This window comes from Pisolithus orientalis (genome assembly GCF_024613125.1).
Source record: "Pisolithus orientalis strain OTSU chromosome Unknown F5J12scaffold_24, whole genome shotgun sequence".
Lineage (NCBI taxonomy): Eukaryota > Fungi > Basidiomycota > Agaricomycetes > Boletales > Pisolithaceae > Pisolithus > Pisolithus orientalis.
This window is the reverse complement of record NW_026260805.1, coordinates 240,919-257,937: the sequence shown is the minus strand read 5'-3', so window position 1 is coordinate 257,937 and position 17,019 is coordinate 240,919. Positions and strand designations below refer to the sequence as shown.

The following is a 17,019-nucleotide window of genomic DNA, read 5'->3' as shown; positions in this document are numbered from 1 at the left end:
GTACTCCAAAAAACTGCAAGTGACTGTTATATGCGAACGTGCTACAGAAATACGATCAGAGGAACCAAACTACAATGGGTATGCAAGCAGAGATGACATGTGCCAGAGGCACGTAAAAAACAGACTACCACAAGTCTGCATCGAATCGCTCCATGATCGCATTCGCGTCTTCGACATCCTTTTGCGCCTTCTTTCGCATGTAGAATATCGGACAGTCTTTACTACTACATAACACGTCCTGGAAGGTATGAGAGCCCAATAAGAGGTTCAGGTTAAAACGTTAACATACCTGATGCAAGGATCCCTGACAACGTTGGCATTGTGTCCAAAGTCGTGAAAATCGTATTTGTTGTTCGGAAGCAAAGGAAACTTGCTTTCTATACAGTTCGCCAATCCTCGGTCGACAGTTGTTGCAGACCGCACCATCTAGAGGGAATCGTTGTGAAACGAACAGAGGAGTGATAATGTGAACATACTCGGCACGCTGTTATTAGGACGCAGAGGTGTTTTACAGCCAAGACAAATCGCCGTTTTGACTGCGAATTTCATCAGGCCACCGACGGAGGGTGTTGCTATAGCAATGGATCTTGTATGGCCACCCGATACTACAAAGCACCGTTAGCGTAGTCGGGATAAACGAACAACAGAAATACACACATAGTGAGTTCGCCTTCTCACCAAGGATAGGCTCAAATATTCTCATCAATGGCTTTGCGAGCTGATTCTCCAAATAGTACTTGGTATCGATAGGAATGTTGTTTTCCAGAACGTACAAGGGGTCTTCGGACTTTTCATACGCGGCAGCACCTGAGGGTGGTCAATGACAATGTACTATGATGAGGATCATCGGCTTACCTTTGATGCCTTTGACGATAACATATGCCACACGGTCACCGAGCGCGGGCGCAGATCCTACAGGCAACGGTGAGCGCAGGAAAAAAGGAAGCGAAATAGAACACTCACCCGCATCTCGTTGTCGCATCCGCTCCGCCAGCTCAACGTGAGCTTGCTTTGCAGCGTAGTCTGAACAAAAAATTTGTTATTTCACTATGGTCAACAACAGTGGCTGACTCCACAAACCTGATTTCGCAAGTGCTTTGGTAATCACGAGTTGCGACATATCCACCTTGTTCTGCAGAAGGTCGGATATGATACGCTTCGTGTACCTACAACGCACATTAGCAGTTTGGCAACCGGTTAAAGTAACTTATATTTACTCTTCAGCACCCTGGACATCGCGATCGATGAGCATCTTATGCAGACATGTCTCAATAACCGTCTGCACCAGCCGACAGTTGTCGCGTCTAACAGTCTGAACAAAGCACAGTCAATCTTGATTCGATCAGAGTCGAAGAGTATACACTAACTTCAATACCCTTCGAGTCCATCTTGTCGTACTTCTCCGGTTTGGTCCAGTACAGTCCTGCATATCGCTTTTTGCTAATAAGCAGATATGGGAAATATACTTTCTCGAACTCGAGTTTGATCGGCTTCACAAATTTGGCAGTGACGAACTCAGCTGCCTGACTCCCTGTATAGAGCTCAGTTAACGCAAGTAGGAGAATGAGGTGTCATGGCGCCAACCAAGATCCATAACTGCCTTCAACTCTGTTGGACCAAATTTCACCATGACCGAATCAGTGTCACCGTAGATAACCTCTGCATTGTGCGAATGTCCATTTGAGATACAAAATTCAGCTTCGACTTCCTTTCGGTGAAACAGAAGGACATAACAAATTCAATCAAGCTCAGGATTTCACGATTGGACCACGAACCTGTTTGGTTCTCTCGATCATTTGCCGGCCGTACGAGGTAACGCTAGACGAGATAGGAAGACAGGGCAACTTGCCAATGGTCGCACCAGTGAATCCATACACAGAGTTTGCACTGATCTAAGTGGCGTGAGCCACATCGCACCAGAAGCAAAATACAACATACTTTGAGGGCAAGTTGCCGACCGTCTAGCACAGCGCGTTTGAAAGGGTCAGTTTCTTTCTTAAGGTCAGCTTTGGCACGTTTTCGGGCACCGATTAGGTCTTCCAATACAGTGGGTAGCAGTCCCTTTCTCCTCGCTTTCGTGGCGAAGAAATCTAAGGTAACCCCATGGGAAATCTCACACAACCCAGAAGGGAAGGATAAACTTACCGTTGTTAGGGGTCTGGATGTAATCTACGTCTTTGACGAGATTCAATCGGTCGATTGTCGCCTTGTCCAAGAGGGTGGTGTAACATAAATTGTGGGCCATCATGATCGAAGGATACAGCGAACTGAAATCGAGGGTCGCGATTGGGGAATCGTAGTATCCCTTCTTCGGCTCGATAACGGTGGCACCCTCGTACTGCTCGTCTGTGCCTTCACCTTTGAGAGACGGTACAACATACCCTTCTTCGTTGGCCTTACGGAATAATTGGGAAAGAACCTTGATGGACTGTCCACGCGACAACAGGTAATTGAAGGGGACACCAGTAACGCGAGCCATTTCAACGTAGTTCACAAAGCACATGAGCTTATCTAGCAGCCTTTGTGGGAGGTAGGCATCCTATGTGTCAAACGTTAACCCTGCCATCAATGTGCTATGCATGAATGTACCTTCAAGCAGTACACTGCAAGTCGCCGCCTAGACTCCGGAGTCCCAAGTTGCAGCTCTGTAATAACAGAGTGATGCACGTCTTCCTTTTGTTCGCCAAGGAATTTTGCACAGACTGAGTTGAGAGTGTAGCTGCGCAACTTGTGCTCGCGTTGCATAAACTGGAGGACGTCAAGCTGTAAGCGACCTTCGAGGACGGTGTCCTTGGAATCGCGTTGCCCATAAGCCTTCGAGGAGAAATGGGTGTCCTTGACTTGCGTCTTGACTCCTGGGACCAATATGAATAAAATGGCGAGCACGCCGTACAGAACACAGCTTACCTCTGAGCCTACCAAGATACGGGAACTTGTTCATTTTAAGATGCTTAGCCCTGTCCATGAGGTACGGAAAATCGAAGTTCGTCATGTTGTAGCCAATCACAAGATCTGGGTCCGCTTCCTCGATGAAATCCCTCCAAGCCTGCAACATTTCGTCTTCGTCTTCGAAAGATAGTACTTGAGAGCCGACGATGTGTGAACAGCTCTTCAATGTAAAGACATTGCGAATAAATGGCTGGCTCTCGCCTTGACGAGTAACCATATTGGCTATCTGAATGACGGGGTCGACGTTTGCCTCGGGAAAGATGCCCTTTCGTCCGGCACACTCGATATCGAAACTGAGAATTCGCAACGGGGCGATCTTTTGCCAGTCTCCTTCTGGAGAGTGAGAGATGAAGGCGTCGTATCTTTCAACACTCGTATTAGCACATAGGAGAGTGAAACGAACATCATCATACCTCATACTCAATTCAATTTGACAAGTAGACTTTCTCCCCTCCGACACGAGCTTATACTTCCCCGCCGGAATCTCGATCCAGTTCATACCAACCACCTGCGCTGCGTCAGCTCACAACGTACTCCTACGAAACGGCACGAACCTTCGTATCAATCATGAAGCGAAGTACATATGGAACATTACTCTCGAACGTAGGATATGGCTGCCCCAATGGGAAGAAGTCCCGGAATTGACATTCGCCCCTTTCGAATAAACGTGATCACCCAGAACCAAATGTAAGAATGCAACTTTCCAAATTAAAGCAGATACTTATCTCGGACTTTGGGAAGTGACCTAGCTTCTGATGTCGTGAGCTTCATGAATGGAATCCAATCGTCTCCTCGGTACCCCCATAGAGAGCGCTTCATAACGATTTCAATTTTGCGGACATAATTACCCCCCGAGGCTTTCTATTTTGATGACTTTTGTTACCCTATCCGACACTGAAGAACGAGGAACGTACGTTTAGTGCCTCCGTGAGCGGGCCCGAATCAGATGCATCGAATCCTCGAGGAACGGGTACGTAGAAATAAGGGGGGAAATCTGTTACATTTGCCATGACGCTATGGCCATCCTGTCAACAAGGTCAGCTTTTCGTCTGTCGAAGTACAGGGACAATACCTCGGTCACACCAAACATCCGCAGTATTATGTTTCCGTTGCTATAATCTGTGCCCTCCTCGATATCAATCTGTTGGAATACTGTCGTAGGGGTAACATCAAGGAGGCAGCGGCAAGACGCTTCACAGTAATGCTCACTGATAGTATCTCTCTTCTCATTAATGGGCTTTAATGAAGGACGCGACCAGCAGTCGGCACCTCCTTCGGACACTAAGTATACGTAGGAATTATCGCCCCTTTGCCACTTTCAAACCGAAGACAAAAAGACGTGCCAGCGCCATTCTGTGACTGTTCGATTGTGAGCTGCTCCAAGACATCCGCAAACGACGACTGCTGCGTGGACTGCGACCCCGATGGGCCAAGCTTTCTTCTTTTTAAAGATGGCTCCGTGTCCGTCCTATACCTGACATTGGACATTATGTCAGTGACGCGCCGTTTGGAGTGCAAGATTGCATATTGACTTTGTCTGAGTACTTTGCAGACCGGCTCCATTCTTACTTGGCATTTCAGAAGCGAATTCGAGTTAACTGGTGAAGACAGAGCTCGTCGACGCGGACAGGTCGAAAGCAGACGTGCGCGGCGAGCACCAAATGTAGGCGCGTCCTGTCGCGTTACGTAACGCCTTTCTCGGTTGTCACGTCATCACATCACACCCAACAAACCCCTGAATCAATCCAATGAAGTGAATATTTGTGGATCGTCTATGTACGAGACTGCCATCGGTCTACAGATACATATGTTTAGCAGCCACCCAATCAAACAGGCTCGTTCTTCGGTATACCAATTCCACCTTCTAAACCAGAAGTATTGAGTCATGGAAACCGTTGTCTAAAACCGTCATGAACGAATGAACATTAACCCCCGGAGGAATTGCTTCATGCAGACTGCACTTTCAGGAAGAGAGGAACAGTTCGGTGCAAATTCGCATGGTGTCCGCTGAGTTTTTAACGCTGTGTCCGATGGTGCGAGGGTCAGTGAAGATCTCATAGTCATTGCCCCCCTGGATCATACCGTCACTCAGACATTTGTAGGAACCGAGTGTAGAAACTGACCTTGTAGGTTTTGTCCCCAAAGAAATGAATCTCGTCAAACCCTTCTTGCTCTACGAAACGAAGGCAGTATGTCTTATCCCAACCACTCGGAAACACGTCAAAAGATATTTGGCCACCGATTGAATATGTTAGTCCATAATCCGCGAACTTCTCTCGTAAGACATCAACGAAAGCGGCTCGTATTTGGTGAATCTGGGTTCCGATCAGCGCGAATCGTGACCTGAGATATGATTGATCACCTTGTCATAAGCCTCGAATTCGTTGCGTTCATTCACGCTGAAACAGGGTCCAGTCTCGTTGACGGGGGTCGAGGAAATCGCTTACGTTGCATTGCGGCCTATAGGGCTCACATTGATCATCCCATTGCGGAATTCAACAAACGTTCCTCTGGGTGTTGCATGAGTGTGCAGATCCCCAAAATCAGCCCAAAAATGCAGACCGCTTGATAGGGATATCCAAGTCCGCAAGGTAGTGGAGGATGAAGTTAACTAGCTTCTTATATCTCTCCTCGCCAATGTAATTAATGAACGACTGAGAGGCTTGCTTCTTGCCTAGCCTGTACGCAATCAACCCGTTTTCTGCGAACCCAAAGTCAAAAAATTCTAGGGCTTTTGGAAGCATCAGCAATGGAGATCTCAGTGGGCTGTGATTACGCGGAGTGCACCATTAATCCCGTTGACAGATAATTGTTCAGTGATCTTGACGAGATCGGAGCCGCCAACGAAGCCAATGGCGACTTGATCCTTCAGTTTGCGAAGGAAGTCGACCATCTCTGTAGTGGCCTGTTGTCTGAGCATACCGTGTAAGATAATGCAAGTTACCCCCACGGACTGGCTTGCCTTGGGAGTGTGAGTGGGCCATCGACGTCGAAAAGAACCAGCTTTTTCTGGGGACGATCAGCGAAATCTGCAGAGACCATCCTTGCGCTTGTTGTATGATGGTCGCGTCTTAGATCTCAGATCTCACTCGAACAGGGACCCGACTAACCAAAGCGGAACCAAATAGTAGTCGGCTAGATTTCCAAGTCATCATCATCGAGTCATTAGAGTACATACTGATCTTTTACTTCTAGAGCTCATCCACAACTGAACGACACAAGATGTCTCAGAGATTCCACGTCTTTTCACTACCACCAGACTTGCTAGATACCCTAACACCCCGCAACCTGATCACCAACCGGACTCCGAAGCGCGAACCCTCTCCTCCGCCAGTCGCTGCAAAGGAGCAAGCAAGCACAGGTGCAAGAACCTGCAATGTTTGTCTGGGTGCTGCTTTTGCGGATGTCGACGAACAACGCTCCCATTTCCACTCGGATTGGCATCGATACAACGTGAAGATACGTCTCAAGGGCGGAAACCCTGTTTCGGAATCGGTCTTTGCACAACTGGTAGAGGGTAGCTACTGCTGATGTTGGTTTGTTGCGCGCCCTGACATTCTCGATGGCGACAGGCTTGGAGGACTCCCTGTCGGGGTCAGCATCAGATGACGAAAGCGCAGAGGAATCCGATGCAGTGGATACACTCGTCACTAGGGTCAAGCGCAATGTCTTAACTGATAATCCGGAAGAAGGCACATCAAAGGTTCCCATTTCCGCCGTAATCTGGTTTCACTCGCCGCCCGCTACACAGATCGGCACCTACAGGATGCTTTTCCCACTTGAAACGCCACCTTCAGCCTATTTGTCCGAGCTAAAGGAAATGCAAACGCCGATTGAGGGTGGGAGGAAGTGGGCCATGTTCATGGTCGCAGGTGGCCACTTCGCAGGAGCTATTGTTCGCGTAAGCCGTGCCGCAGAAGAAGAGGCACTAGCGCCTGTGAATGCTAGAAAGAAGCCTCCGAAACCTAAGCCCGAGACTCTAGTAATAAAGCATAAGACATTCCATCGATACACCAGTAAGTGGTCACCACGCGATGTTGAGTCTGAGATTTCATTTTTGGAACAGCGCGTCGGAAGCAGGGCGGGTCGCAATCGATCAATGACAACGCGAAAGGCGCAGCCATCAGTGCTGGCGCCATTTTACGTCGGTACGGAGAACAAGCGCTACGTGACGTGAGTGGTCGGGTAGCTGGTGGCGTGCATGATTACTAAATCCAACTCCTAGGATATACGTGGTCTATTGCAGGACTGGGCGGAAGACATTCACGATTGTGAGCGGATATGGATTCGAGCAAGCGTATCGAATAGGCGTATATTTCTTGACTACGAAGGGTGCATCATCAATAAAGGTGGGTAGTACTGTCATGAATTTCTTGTCGATACAACACATTTTCATTACTTGCAGGTGATGACAGACTGCGAACGTTCCCGTTCCCGACACGGCGTCCGGTAAGTCTCCTCGTGATGCACGTGCCTGCAACATCTCTTCACTGCCCAATAGACTCAATCCGAGCTGTCGCGGTGCCTTTTAGAGCTCACCCAGGTCAAGATTTCACACTTTACGGAAGAAGACCTCCGTGCACAGGATGAAGCGTTCCTCGCTTCCCTTCCAAAGCCGAAGCTGCAACCAACGCCCGTTTTGACTGCAGACGCCGAGAAGCCAAAGCCTCAGCGCTTGACGAAGGAGGAAGAGATATACCGTGAGAAGTGGTCTCGCCTCCTCGACATGATAACCAAGGGTCGCCTCGACCCCCTAAAATCATTCTGGGAACGGGAAGCCGGATCAATTGGCGGCGTCAACGTGGTCATACCAGAATGGATAGGCGACCGGCGTGCCTCTCTTCTGCAAGTTGCTGCGCAGTCCGGACACGAAGAAATAGTCCGTTGGCTGCTCTACGACCTGCGTGCTGACCCAACGGTCTCTGTTTCAGCTAGATGGACCAAAGCAGATGATGCTGGCGGCGAATCGGATACCTCAGACGTGCCAAGCTCACGCCGAACCGCCTATGATTTAGCACGGTCTCGTGCTGTCCGTGACGTGCTGCGTCGCTGTGCAGCCGACCACCCTGATTGGTGGGATTGGTTTGGTGCGGCACGAGTGCCTAGTGGCCTTAGCAAGGAAAAAGAGGAGGAGCGTGATGATAAACGGAAACAAAGGAGAAAGGGCTTGAAAGAAAGGATGCGTGAGCGCGATGAAATGCTACGATCAAGGGCGGCTGAGGAAGCATCTGAGGTAACGACCCCTGAACCCCTGGAAACCCACCAAGAATCCCGTGGTGGACCTCAAAGGTTGGGTGGGTCCTCTGGACGTGCAGATGGAATAATTGGCCTTACTGCGGAGATGAGGGCAAAAGTGGAAAGAGAGAGGAGGGCCCGAGCAGCTGAAGCACGCCTTGCCCTCTTGAGTGGTCAAGGCAGGAGGTAAACTGCACAATATGTGTCCCAAAAATTCTACCTAGATCGCTTAGTCAGCACCCCACCATGATCGACGAAGGACCCATGAGAAAAATTGCAATGAAAGAGACTTGTGGATTGCAGATCAAGCAAAATAGTGGTGAGTGTCGCAATTGCTCTTTACCTTGTGATGAATCAGGACTGCTCATCTCCAACTGCTCTAGAACTTGAGTACATATAAAAATGTGTCCAAAGGTAACCAATCATATAGTGAACAGTAAGGAGTGCAACCTTGATGTCACTGCTTATGTTGGAGATATATTCTCCCCTGTGTTTTGTTCTTTTTGGTGTGATGTTTACCTCATTACATAATCACCCTGGAGCATACACTTTGTGCACTTTTCCTCCAGGTTCCCTCAGTAGACCTTGTGCTTGGTTGGCACCTTGCAAACATGTTCCAGCTGTCTGCACCACTGCACTTTCTTTTTCTCTGAATACAGTGCTTTGCAGACCATTATTATGGCAGCCATTTTATCCAGCTCAATCAGAGTTTGCATTGGAGTCATTTGAAGACATACCCTGTAAGGAAGGCAATGGGCATCAGCACAAACATTTAAATTTCAAGTGTTGCTTCTGATAGCTATATTGAAAGGGTGCTGTGGGCAGCCTCAGCAGTGACTCAACTACTGAGGGAACGGTAAAGAAAACTACTGTAAAATGTGCACTTTAAGCACTTACATAAGCAAGTAAACATCACACCTACATCACCTTGTTTACAAGTCACTGCACCCCAAAATTTGTCACCCATTTTTCAGCAACTGCAATCCTCCTGAAAACAAAGTCTGATTCAAATCATGGTAGCAATGAATTGTAGGCATGTAATTATGTAGGATTGTAGGCTTAGCCCATCCAAGCTCAATGCCAATGCACTGCTGCACTGTGTACTTGCAAACAAGGATTGGGAGACACTGTGGAGACAGAGGAGTTGACAGTGGAGCAATGAGCAGTATATGATCTTTAGACATCAAAATCTTGCATGTAAATTATGGGGATCTATGTCACATCCGTAAACAAGGTGCCTGCCATCCCCAACAGCCTTATCTTCTAGTCAAGTAAACCCAGAGGAGAATATATCTCCAACAAGCTGAAACATGCCACAGAAAATCAAATTAAATGTTAAATTCTTTTGAACTTCACATTTGCAATTTAGTTAGGGTTCAGTTGGGTTTAGGGTTGTGAAGCCATGTAATTCAGTTAGGGTTGAAGGGGGCTTTGAAATTTGAGGATGGAGTTTTGCCATCAGTTTGGAGTGGAGTGTGAAATCTGGCAGGGTGAGTCATGTATCCAAAGGGTCATAACAGTGCCAAACATTTGCATCAACATCACATGCATATTCTTTGTATTTGTTTGGTAAATTGCTCCACTCTTTTCTCCTTCTTACCATCTATCTTTCATGGGCTAGATGTCAACATCCACTGAAGTACTGGTAGAACCCTTGAGGTTCTTACTGTCTAGGGATGAGTTGCTTGCTCTTGCATGCAATGCAATCAAGCCTACACCCTGCGAGTGGGAGGGTTGTCAGATAGTATTAAATAGCTGGCAAACATTGTTAAAGGTAATTGCCTTCATTTACTTGCAAGGAGGCTCCCACCTCCTTGATAGCCCAAAGTAATCCTGCAGCCCATGCATGGCAGGATTGGTGCTTTGCATCAGCTGCAGGATTGCTTAAGGCTTTCAAGGAGAAGTGGTGCTCTTTGATGGATCTTCAGACAGTGACTGACATTTGATGCTTGCTTTTAGCACCTGCTGAGGCACTGTGCTTATGTTTCACAGCAGGTGAATGTGGATGCTGTTTTCTGGGAGTTGTGTTTTGGATGTTGACTAAGTTGTGCAGGATGGGATGTATCACTGCAAGTTTTCTCGTTGTGCAGGTCGACTTCATAGCTCGCAACATGCACTTAAATCACATGTAGAACTGAGCCACCTCTCGCGTGTTTCACTGCCATGTCCAATCCAAGGTGTGTGGTGGCAGTCAGTTCTTGTTATTTGCTGCATAATTACACCGTATTTCAGGCTGTAATGCAGAGTTTGTTCGTGTACCACTGCTAGAAACTCATTTTGAAGAGGTCCATCGCAAAGATTTTGGTGATCACGTCCCTGCGCATGCAATCGTTCATCAAGCTACCCCTGCAATACCCACCACTCTTGTCCCACCGCTGCCACCCTTGTCCCTCGTCGTCCCTTCGTATACCATGATGGTTTCCGTTACCTGCTCCAAGCGTCGCGCAGGCCAGACATCGTTGAACGGCACGAGCCGACTTCCTCGGAAGTGGAGTAGGCTGAATGCCCAAGACGACTCGGACGAGGATGAAAACCACAATGATATTGTTTTCAATGATCTTCTATCCGTCCAGCTTCGCAAGGGGTCTGTGGATCCAGTTACGGTGGAAGTGAGCAAAAAATTACTCGACGTCCAGGCTCAGCTATCACGACCGCAACCCGTTATTTCTCCACCCATCTCCACGGATGATGTGCCCGACAGCATACTGTATCCGACTTTCTCTCGCAGGGTGGACAAACTCGTTGCGGATGGGATTCTGAAGAGGTAGAGGAAATTCGCTTAGAGTCGTAAAGTTAATTCAATCGTCGCATGTTGCTTTCGTGGTTTTCGTACTTCATCTGCAAAACTACCCGAGCTGTTAACAGCCGCGTCGCGTAGCTGTTTCCCAGATGTTTTACCCCTCGGCAATAATTGCATTGTACTGTTTAAAAATACCGACGTGTGTTTTCACCATAGCGATGTGCATGGGTCCTTCATGTGCGCTACCTCAGTTAGGCGCTGACTAGCGCCCAAAGAGCTTGGGAACACCCACGCATCTTTACCAATTCTCATGAGAACACTCTTCTGACACTAGCGTGTTAAATTTAGGAGACCAACAGCAGTTCCACTGCAGAGGTAGATGCCTTGCGTGTCACAGGTGATTGCACACAATGATATAGCGACGAAGGTAACATGAATCCCAAAAGTTGTCATGGTCAAAGGAGCACGTAATCCTTTCTTAGGTACACAATTGTTTCATGCAGCGTTTCCTTCCGCGAAGGTCAGCAAGTCCGAGTCACCTGGATCGGTGATGGTCATGACGCTACAAGACTTGGATCAGCCGAAGCATAGTGACCAAATCAGACCATCCACTCACCCGACACGGAAAAGTTTTCCAGCAGCAGTGCCAAGAGCGACGTTCGTGCCGCTGAAGTGGTGCACGGACGTCTTGGACAACATGGCATAGTACTCGAGCTCAGATTTACGCAAAGGAGGGCAGTTACCAGCGATCAAGACCAGCTTGGCTGTTTAAGAAAGGGTGGCAACGAAAACCATAGTTAGCCAAGGGACCTTCTCAGCCTCACGCTCCAGTCCCCGTGAGTACGAAGACAAGGTGCTCACCCTTTCCACTGCGCATCTGCTTCAATGCAGATTTGTATCCGAGTGTGTACTTGCCCGATTTCACGACGAGAGCGAGGCGGGATGCAATGGACTCGCTGTTTTTAGCGGCTTTTGTCTTGCTTGCGGGTGCCATTGATGATTTTTTTGAGTCGTGAAACTTGACGGGCGTAGGTCTTGACTTGCCTTGACGATGATCAGAAATTGCGCGTTGACCGCCAGGCGGGCCAAGGACATACTGTACAGTTTTACAAGTTTCGAACTCAGCACACCCCCCTAACAGTGGTCGAGGGAATTATTAGTCCCTGGTTCGCAAACTACATAGAGATACAGTTTGAACTTGATCAAAACAATGCAGGGGCACATTCCTATGATAGCGTGTGGGCCCCTCTCATCATAATCGGGCTTTGACACAAAGCTTTTCAATTGGGAATCGCTGAAAACAATCTGGTCGAATGAATGGTTCGTTAGTCGTCGCCTGAGTAAGCCTTTGCTCCTTACCTTGGCGACAATGCTTGTCCCAAGGAATGTAGCTAAACGATCACCCTTTTCTCTGAACTCCGCAAAGTATTCGGGAACATTTACAACGCGGATTGATCGTGGTTGCAGTTCCGTTTGTTGTTCAGGATTACTCAAGATGTAAGGCGACAGTCGGGACTGCAGTGCTACGCCGATACCTAGCAACTCGAATTAAAATAGATGTAAGGGAAACTCTCGTTGCAAAACGTACCCTTTACATGGTTCCCGAGATCACCAGTGACAAATAAACCCTGCCAGATGGCCTGCCTTTGATCAACTTCTGCCTGCCTCACAGCCAGTCCAACGGCATCTTGCAGGGGGAGCGGTTGGTCCTGTGTATCATCTACTGGGACTTGTTGTAGGGGTTTCAGTAAAGTTGGATCAAACAGTGGTTCACAGAAGCGATGCCGCTCCTTCCCCACTGTTATCGAATGTCCACGAAACTCTACTGTGACGAGGTCAAGAGCCTCTATTTCCCTTGCTCGTGCCTGTTCGGCGGCAGATGCTTTTGCAGTAGCCTTCTTCTTCATTCCAGTTTCAATGACAGCCTTCTCCTTCCCAGCCACTAAAACTGCAGCAATGTCGGTGACACCCTCGTCTTCAGGTACATCGGCTGTTTGCCCATCAGATGGAACACGGACCAGACCCTCCTTCCATATGTGCTGCACAAAGTCCACTAGGAATTGTTGGGTAGTTTGGGGGTCGCAGGGGGAATCTGATGGCGAAGCAGCAGCCATGACCGACTGATTGGAGCGGAAGATGTTGGCAAGGTAGTTTTCACAGTCTCGTATGCCTATCGATGTCGAAGTGCGAGTGTTTTGCAGAATGAAGCCCTCGTAGAATGGGGGAAATATCCGACTGCTCATACCCAATGTCCACTACGACACCGCTGAGCAGTCCGGTCGCGTAGATCTGTGCCATTGGACGCTCGAGGACTGCAAACCCAGCCACATTAAACCGTTCGAAGAACAGCTGACACACTTGCTCGAGGAAGTCTCGCGACAGGCCGGCTGGCATCGAAAGTATGACTGGTGATTCATTTTGAGTGCGTTTGATCTGAAATTGGTTAAAAATGATGTATTTCCTGGAAGTGAAGCAGATGGAAGAGGAGTTGCATAGTCCAGCGTGTAAAGGGCGCACCAGAGTGCCTCTGCCTGCGTCCAATCGCGAACATCTCCATCGGCAAATGGCCACGAGATTAGGATGTCCTGTCCTGTTGCCAAAGCCTCGTCCAGTTGGGTACCAACGAGGTAATCGTTGACCTTGGCAGCTGGGTTAGAATGATAGGGCAGGCGGCTGAGAGAGGATGATAGACGCGAGATATCGGAGTCATTCGAGAGCTGCTTTCCATTGGTGTCAACACCGTTTGACGGTTCTTCGGTAACCTGTCGAAATCCAACGCGTGCCAATATCTCCTGTGGCCAAGTGGTATATGAGGGCCAGGATGTCGGGTAACAGAGACATACTGACTACGGCCGGTGCCTTGAGTAGTTCATGAATTCCCAGACCTGCTCGTATCGTGGTCCTCCCAGTTTCGATGATGAGTATGGAGGAGTCTCTGAAGGAGGCCATGGCTGTCTGAGCTGAGCCCGTTCCTCACTTGAAATCACGCGCGCCCATACCAGTGCTATGTAACCCGCGCGTCTCGTATGGCGTGATATATAAAATAAAGCTGAAAGCGAACAACTGCGCACGAAGCTACTCTTCTAAGAGACCATGGCAGTAGACCCCAACAGGCTCGCACAGTTGTATTCTCCCCTGGACATTCCGGAGTCCGGGAAGGAGCCATTCACGGACTATTCTCGTTGGCGGCTCCTCGTCAATGATGGTGGCCGTCACACGTGGCGTTATATGAGAACCGACGAGGAATGCAAGGACTGGCCTCAGAACGACGTGGATAAATACTGGCTTGGTATACCACTGGTGCGTGTACCCCGTGAGCGGACCCCACTGTCCAGGCTCACCCGCGTCGCCAGAACTTGCCTGCTCTCCCAAAACCAAAGGACCCCCTGGAAGCAGCACAGAATGGGTACACGTTCTACAAGCATCTCCAGTCGCATGATGGTCATTGGCCCGGGGAGTATGGCGGCCCAATGTTTTTGCTGCCGGGCCTGGTCATCGGGTCATACGCTGCGGGTATGGGGTTCACGCTAGAAGAGCGTCTCGAGATGATTCGTTACCTCATGCATCGTGCACACCCCGAGGACGGAGGGTGGGGAATGTAAGATATCTCACTGGAATTTTTGGCACACTTCCTGACTCGAGTCGTTTCAGTCATATAGAGGGTCACTCTACTGTGTTCGGAACGGCACTCAATTATGCTGCTCTTCGTATTCTCGGTATGCACGCTGACCATTCAGTCGCCATCAAAGCTCGGGAATGCCTACATAAACTGGGTAATTCTCCGTTGTCCTAGTCCGCCTGTATATTGATCGTTTTCAGGGGGTGCAACTGGTACTCCTGCCTGGGGCAAATTCTGGCTAGCAGTACTCAACGTGTACGATTGGGAGGGAGTCAATCCTATTCCTCCAGAACTATGGTGACTTTTCCATTTCCTTCCATGGAAGACAAGTCACCGCTGACTTGTTCGCCGCTCAAGGCTCCTTCCAGACTGGGTTCCATTCCACCCTCACAAGTGGTGGATTCACACCCGCAATGTCTACATTCCAATGAGCTATCTCTACGGCATACGTTTCCAGATAGGAGAAAATGATCTAATCCGTTCCCTTCGCCAGGTGAGCTGACGTTTCCCCTACTTCCTGACGTTTCTAATCCGTCACCAGGAACTGTATACTACAGATTATCATTCCATTTACTGGCCGGCGCAGCGCAACAATGTTGCATCCGTCGACATCTATTATCCTCACACTACCGTGCTGGATACTCTCAATGCCATCCTCAGCATGTATGAAGGTTGTACCATCCCTCCTGCACGACAAGCGGCATTAAAGCGTGCATACGAGCTTATCGTTTATGAGGATGAAAACACGGAGTACCAGACTATCGGTCCTGTCTCAAAGATGATGAACCTGATTTGTCGGTTCATAGTCGAAGGTGCGGACAACGAGGTGTACAAACAACACGCTATTAAACGCGCCGACTTCATGTGGCTCGGACCGGAGGGTATGAGGATGTGTGGAACGAACGGTAGCCAACTCTGGGATATCGGTTTCATCTCACAGGCACTTGTGGAAACAGGCCTCGCGAATGATGGCGAAAACAAGGAGAGCCTGAAGAAAGCTCTTGAGTGGTTAGACATTTGCCAAATCAGAGACAACCCAAAACATTACGAGTCTGCCTATCGGCACAGGACGAAGGGAGCATGGCCTTTCAGTACGAGGGAGCAAGGTTACACGGTCAGCGACTGTACCGGAGAAGGTTTGAAGTCCGTTCTGTATATCCAAAACAATGTCGAGTCAGTGTCTTTACTTCTTTTACGAGTTGTTATCTCAACCATGTTCCAGGGGTGTGGAGAAATTGATTTCAGATGACCGGATGTTTGATGCGGTCGACACTATGCTTAGCATGCAGAACGCCGACGGCGGATTTGCTAGCTACGAGCTCGTCAGGGGCCCCCAGTGGTTAGAATGGCTTAACCCTGCTGAAGTTTTTGGTAAGCAACGTTCGATAAATTCGTTCGGCCGAGCTCACCGATACACTTGCAGGGGACATCATGATTGAATTTTGTTATCCAGAATGTACAACCTCCGTCATCACGGCCTTGTCCATTTTCAGAAAGCACTATCCAAGCTATCGCTCGGCGGAAATTGAGTATGTGCCACGTTTCTTATGTTTATTATTTTGGGCTGACTTTGTCAGCCTTACTATTCGGAGGGCAATTGACTATCTTCATGCCGCGCAAAAACCGGATGGTGGATGGGTGGGATCGTGGGGTATTTGCTTTACTTACGCAGCGCAATTCGCGCTAGAGAGTTTATCATTGGTGGGGGAGAATTATTCCAACAGTTCGTCCGTACAGCGTGCATGCAAATTTCTCCTATCACATCAGCGAGAGGATGGCGGGTGGGGAGAAAGCTACAAGGTCAGGTCGTGCTATGATGGCTTGCGCATGTGGGCTCATGCACCTAAACCATTCGTAGACCTGCGAACTGGCGAGTTGGGTCGAACATGAAAATACTCAAGTCGTACAAACTTGCTGGGCAACCATGGCCCTCATGTACGCGGGATACCCCGATCCGAAACCTATAGAACAGGCAGTCAAGCTCGTTATGTCCCGGCAACTCCCTGTGAGGGCTGGCTCTGGATGCTCTTTGGTTGACGTTACCTGACATATGTGGCGTAGGATGGCTCTTGGCCTCAAGAAGCAATCGAAGGGGTGTTCAACAAGAACTGTGCGATTTCTTACCCGAATTTCAAGTTCTCATTCCCTATCTGGATGCTTGGTAAGGCACATATGTATCTCAAATCCTTGGGGAAAAAGACAGCTTGAGAGTGCTTGGAAGGGTCTTGACGCGTCGGTTGTCGTCGGATTGCAGATATCATGTACATATGTTATTTTCCCAATTCAAACGCCCAGCTGAATGCGGGCAATGTTTCACCACACTGCATCCCCGTTACTGCCGTACCTACATGACAGTTAGCCTACTAACGAACATGTGTATGTAGTCCGAAATGATCAAGTTTTACGCGCTACTGAGATGATGAGATGGGCGTGGGTACAGTGGCAACATGAATTCGGAATTCAAGTTTGGCGGACA

The 17,019-nt window shown here is 48.8% G+C and overlaps 7 protein-coding genes across 7 annotated transcripts; 4 read left to right on the top strand and 3 right to left on the bottom strand.

Annotated features, from left to right (window-relative positions):
* Positions 1–19: 19 nt before the first annotated feature.
* Positions 20–4,623, bottom strand: F5J12DRAFT_844285 (DNA polymerase family B-domain-containing protein). Its single transcript, XM_051746260.1, has 23 exons — positions 4,482–4,623; positions 4,293–4,423; positions 4,159–4,230; positions 4,022–4,101; positions 3,864–3,974; positions 3,675–3,810; positions 3,504–3,616; positions 3,363–3,457; positions 2,908–3,311; positions 2,590–2,855; positions 2,146–2,539; positions 1,939–2,090; positions 1,776–1,892; positions 1,585–1,708; positions 1,368–1,531; positions 1,218–1,312; positions 1,081–1,166; positions 964–1,023; positions 856–912; positions 658–807; positions 477–605; positions 290–426; positions 20–238 (listed from the first exon to the last, which is right to left on the bottom strand). The coding sequence occupies exons 1-23, from the start codon at positions 4,523–4,525 to the stop codon at positions 125–127; spliced, it is 3,231 nt and encodes a 1,076-aa protein (XP_051598092.1). The 5' UTR covers positions 4,526–4,623; the 3' UTR covers positions 20–124.
* A 62-nt stretch (positions 4,624–4,685) lies between these two features.
* Positions 4,686–6,066, bottom strand: F5J12DRAFT_844280 (eukaryotic phosphomannomutase). The gene is made up of 7 exons (XM_051746259.1): positions 5,912–6,066; positions 5,737–5,861; positions 5,512–5,680; positions 5,397–5,459; positions 5,312–5,348; positions 5,073–5,264; positions 4,686–5,020 (listed from the first exon to the last, which is right to left on the bottom strand). The coding sequence occupies exons 1-7, from the start codon at positions 5,989–5,991 to the stop codon at positions 4,913–4,915; spliced, it is 774 nt and encodes a 257-aa protein (XP_051598091.1). The 5' UTR covers positions 5,992–6,066; the 3' UTR covers positions 4,686–4,912.
* On the top strand, positions 6,067–8,736 carry F5J12DRAFT_844277 (uncharacterized protein). Its single transcript, XM_051746258.1, has 7 exons — positions 6,067–6,466; positions 6,522–6,965; positions 7,016–7,122; positions 7,175–7,298; positions 7,355–7,398; positions 7,451–8,503; positions 8,568–8,736. Exons 1-6 carry the CDS (start codon positions 6,172–6,174, stop codon positions 8,372–8,374), a joined length of 1,938 nt encoding a protein of 645 aa, XP_051598090.1. The 5' UTR covers positions 6,067–6,171; the 3' UTR covers positions 8,375–8,503; positions 8,568–8,736.
* Positions 8,507–9,019, top strand: F5J12DRAFT_246294 (uncharacterized protein). Its single transcript, XM_051738566.1, has one exon. The coding sequence runs from the start codon at positions 8,639–8,641 to the stop codon at positions 8,978–8,980; it is 342 nt and encodes a 113-aa protein (XP_051598089.1). The 5' UTR covers positions 8,507–8,638; the 3' UTR covers positions 8,981–9,019.
* Positions 9,020–9,770: 751 nt separating this feature from the next.
* Positions 9,771–11,238, top strand: F5J12DRAFT_246172 (uncharacterized protein). Its single transcript, XM_051738565.1, has 4 exons — positions 9,771–9,958; positions 10,144–10,179; positions 10,238–10,361; positions 10,417–11,238. The coding sequence occupies exons 1-4, from the start codon at positions 9,806–9,808 to the stop codon at positions 10,950–10,952; spliced, it is 849 nt and encodes a 282-aa protein (XP_051598088.1). The 5' UTR covers positions 9,771–9,805; the 3' UTR covers positions 10,953–11,238.
* A 301-nt stretch (positions 11,239–11,539) lies between these two features.
* Positions 11,540–13,899, bottom strand: F5J12DRAFT_950114 (actin family). The gene is made up of 7 exons (XM_051749789.1): positions 13,772–13,899; positions 13,442–13,716; positions 13,181–13,385; positions 12,513–13,134; positions 12,284–12,459; positions 12,134–12,229; positions 11,540–12,020 (listed from the first exon to the last, which is right to left on the bottom strand). Exons 1-7 carry the CDS (start codon positions 13,871–13,873, stop codon positions 11,745–11,747), a joined length of 1,752 nt encoding a protein of 583 aa, XP_051598087.1. The 5' UTR covers positions 13,874–13,899; the 3' UTR covers positions 11,540–11,744.
* On the top strand, positions 13,892–16,949 carry F5J12DRAFT_844262 (terpenoid cyclases/protein prenyltransferase alpha-alpha toroid). Its single transcript, XM_051746257.1, has 11 exons — positions 13,892–14,224; positions 14,278–14,522; positions 14,576–14,697; positions 14,744–14,840; positions 14,901–15,036; positions 15,085–15,716; positions 15,766–15,914; positions 15,967–16,072; positions 16,121–16,343; positions 16,402–16,548; positions 16,605–16,949. Exons 1-11 carry the CDS (start codon positions 14,018–14,020, stop codon positions 16,749–16,751), a joined length of 2,211 nt encoding a protein of 736 aa, XP_051598086.1. The 5' UTR covers positions 13,892–14,017; the 3' UTR covers positions 16,752–16,949.
* The last annotated feature ends 70 nt before the right edge of the window (positions 16,950–17,019 follow it).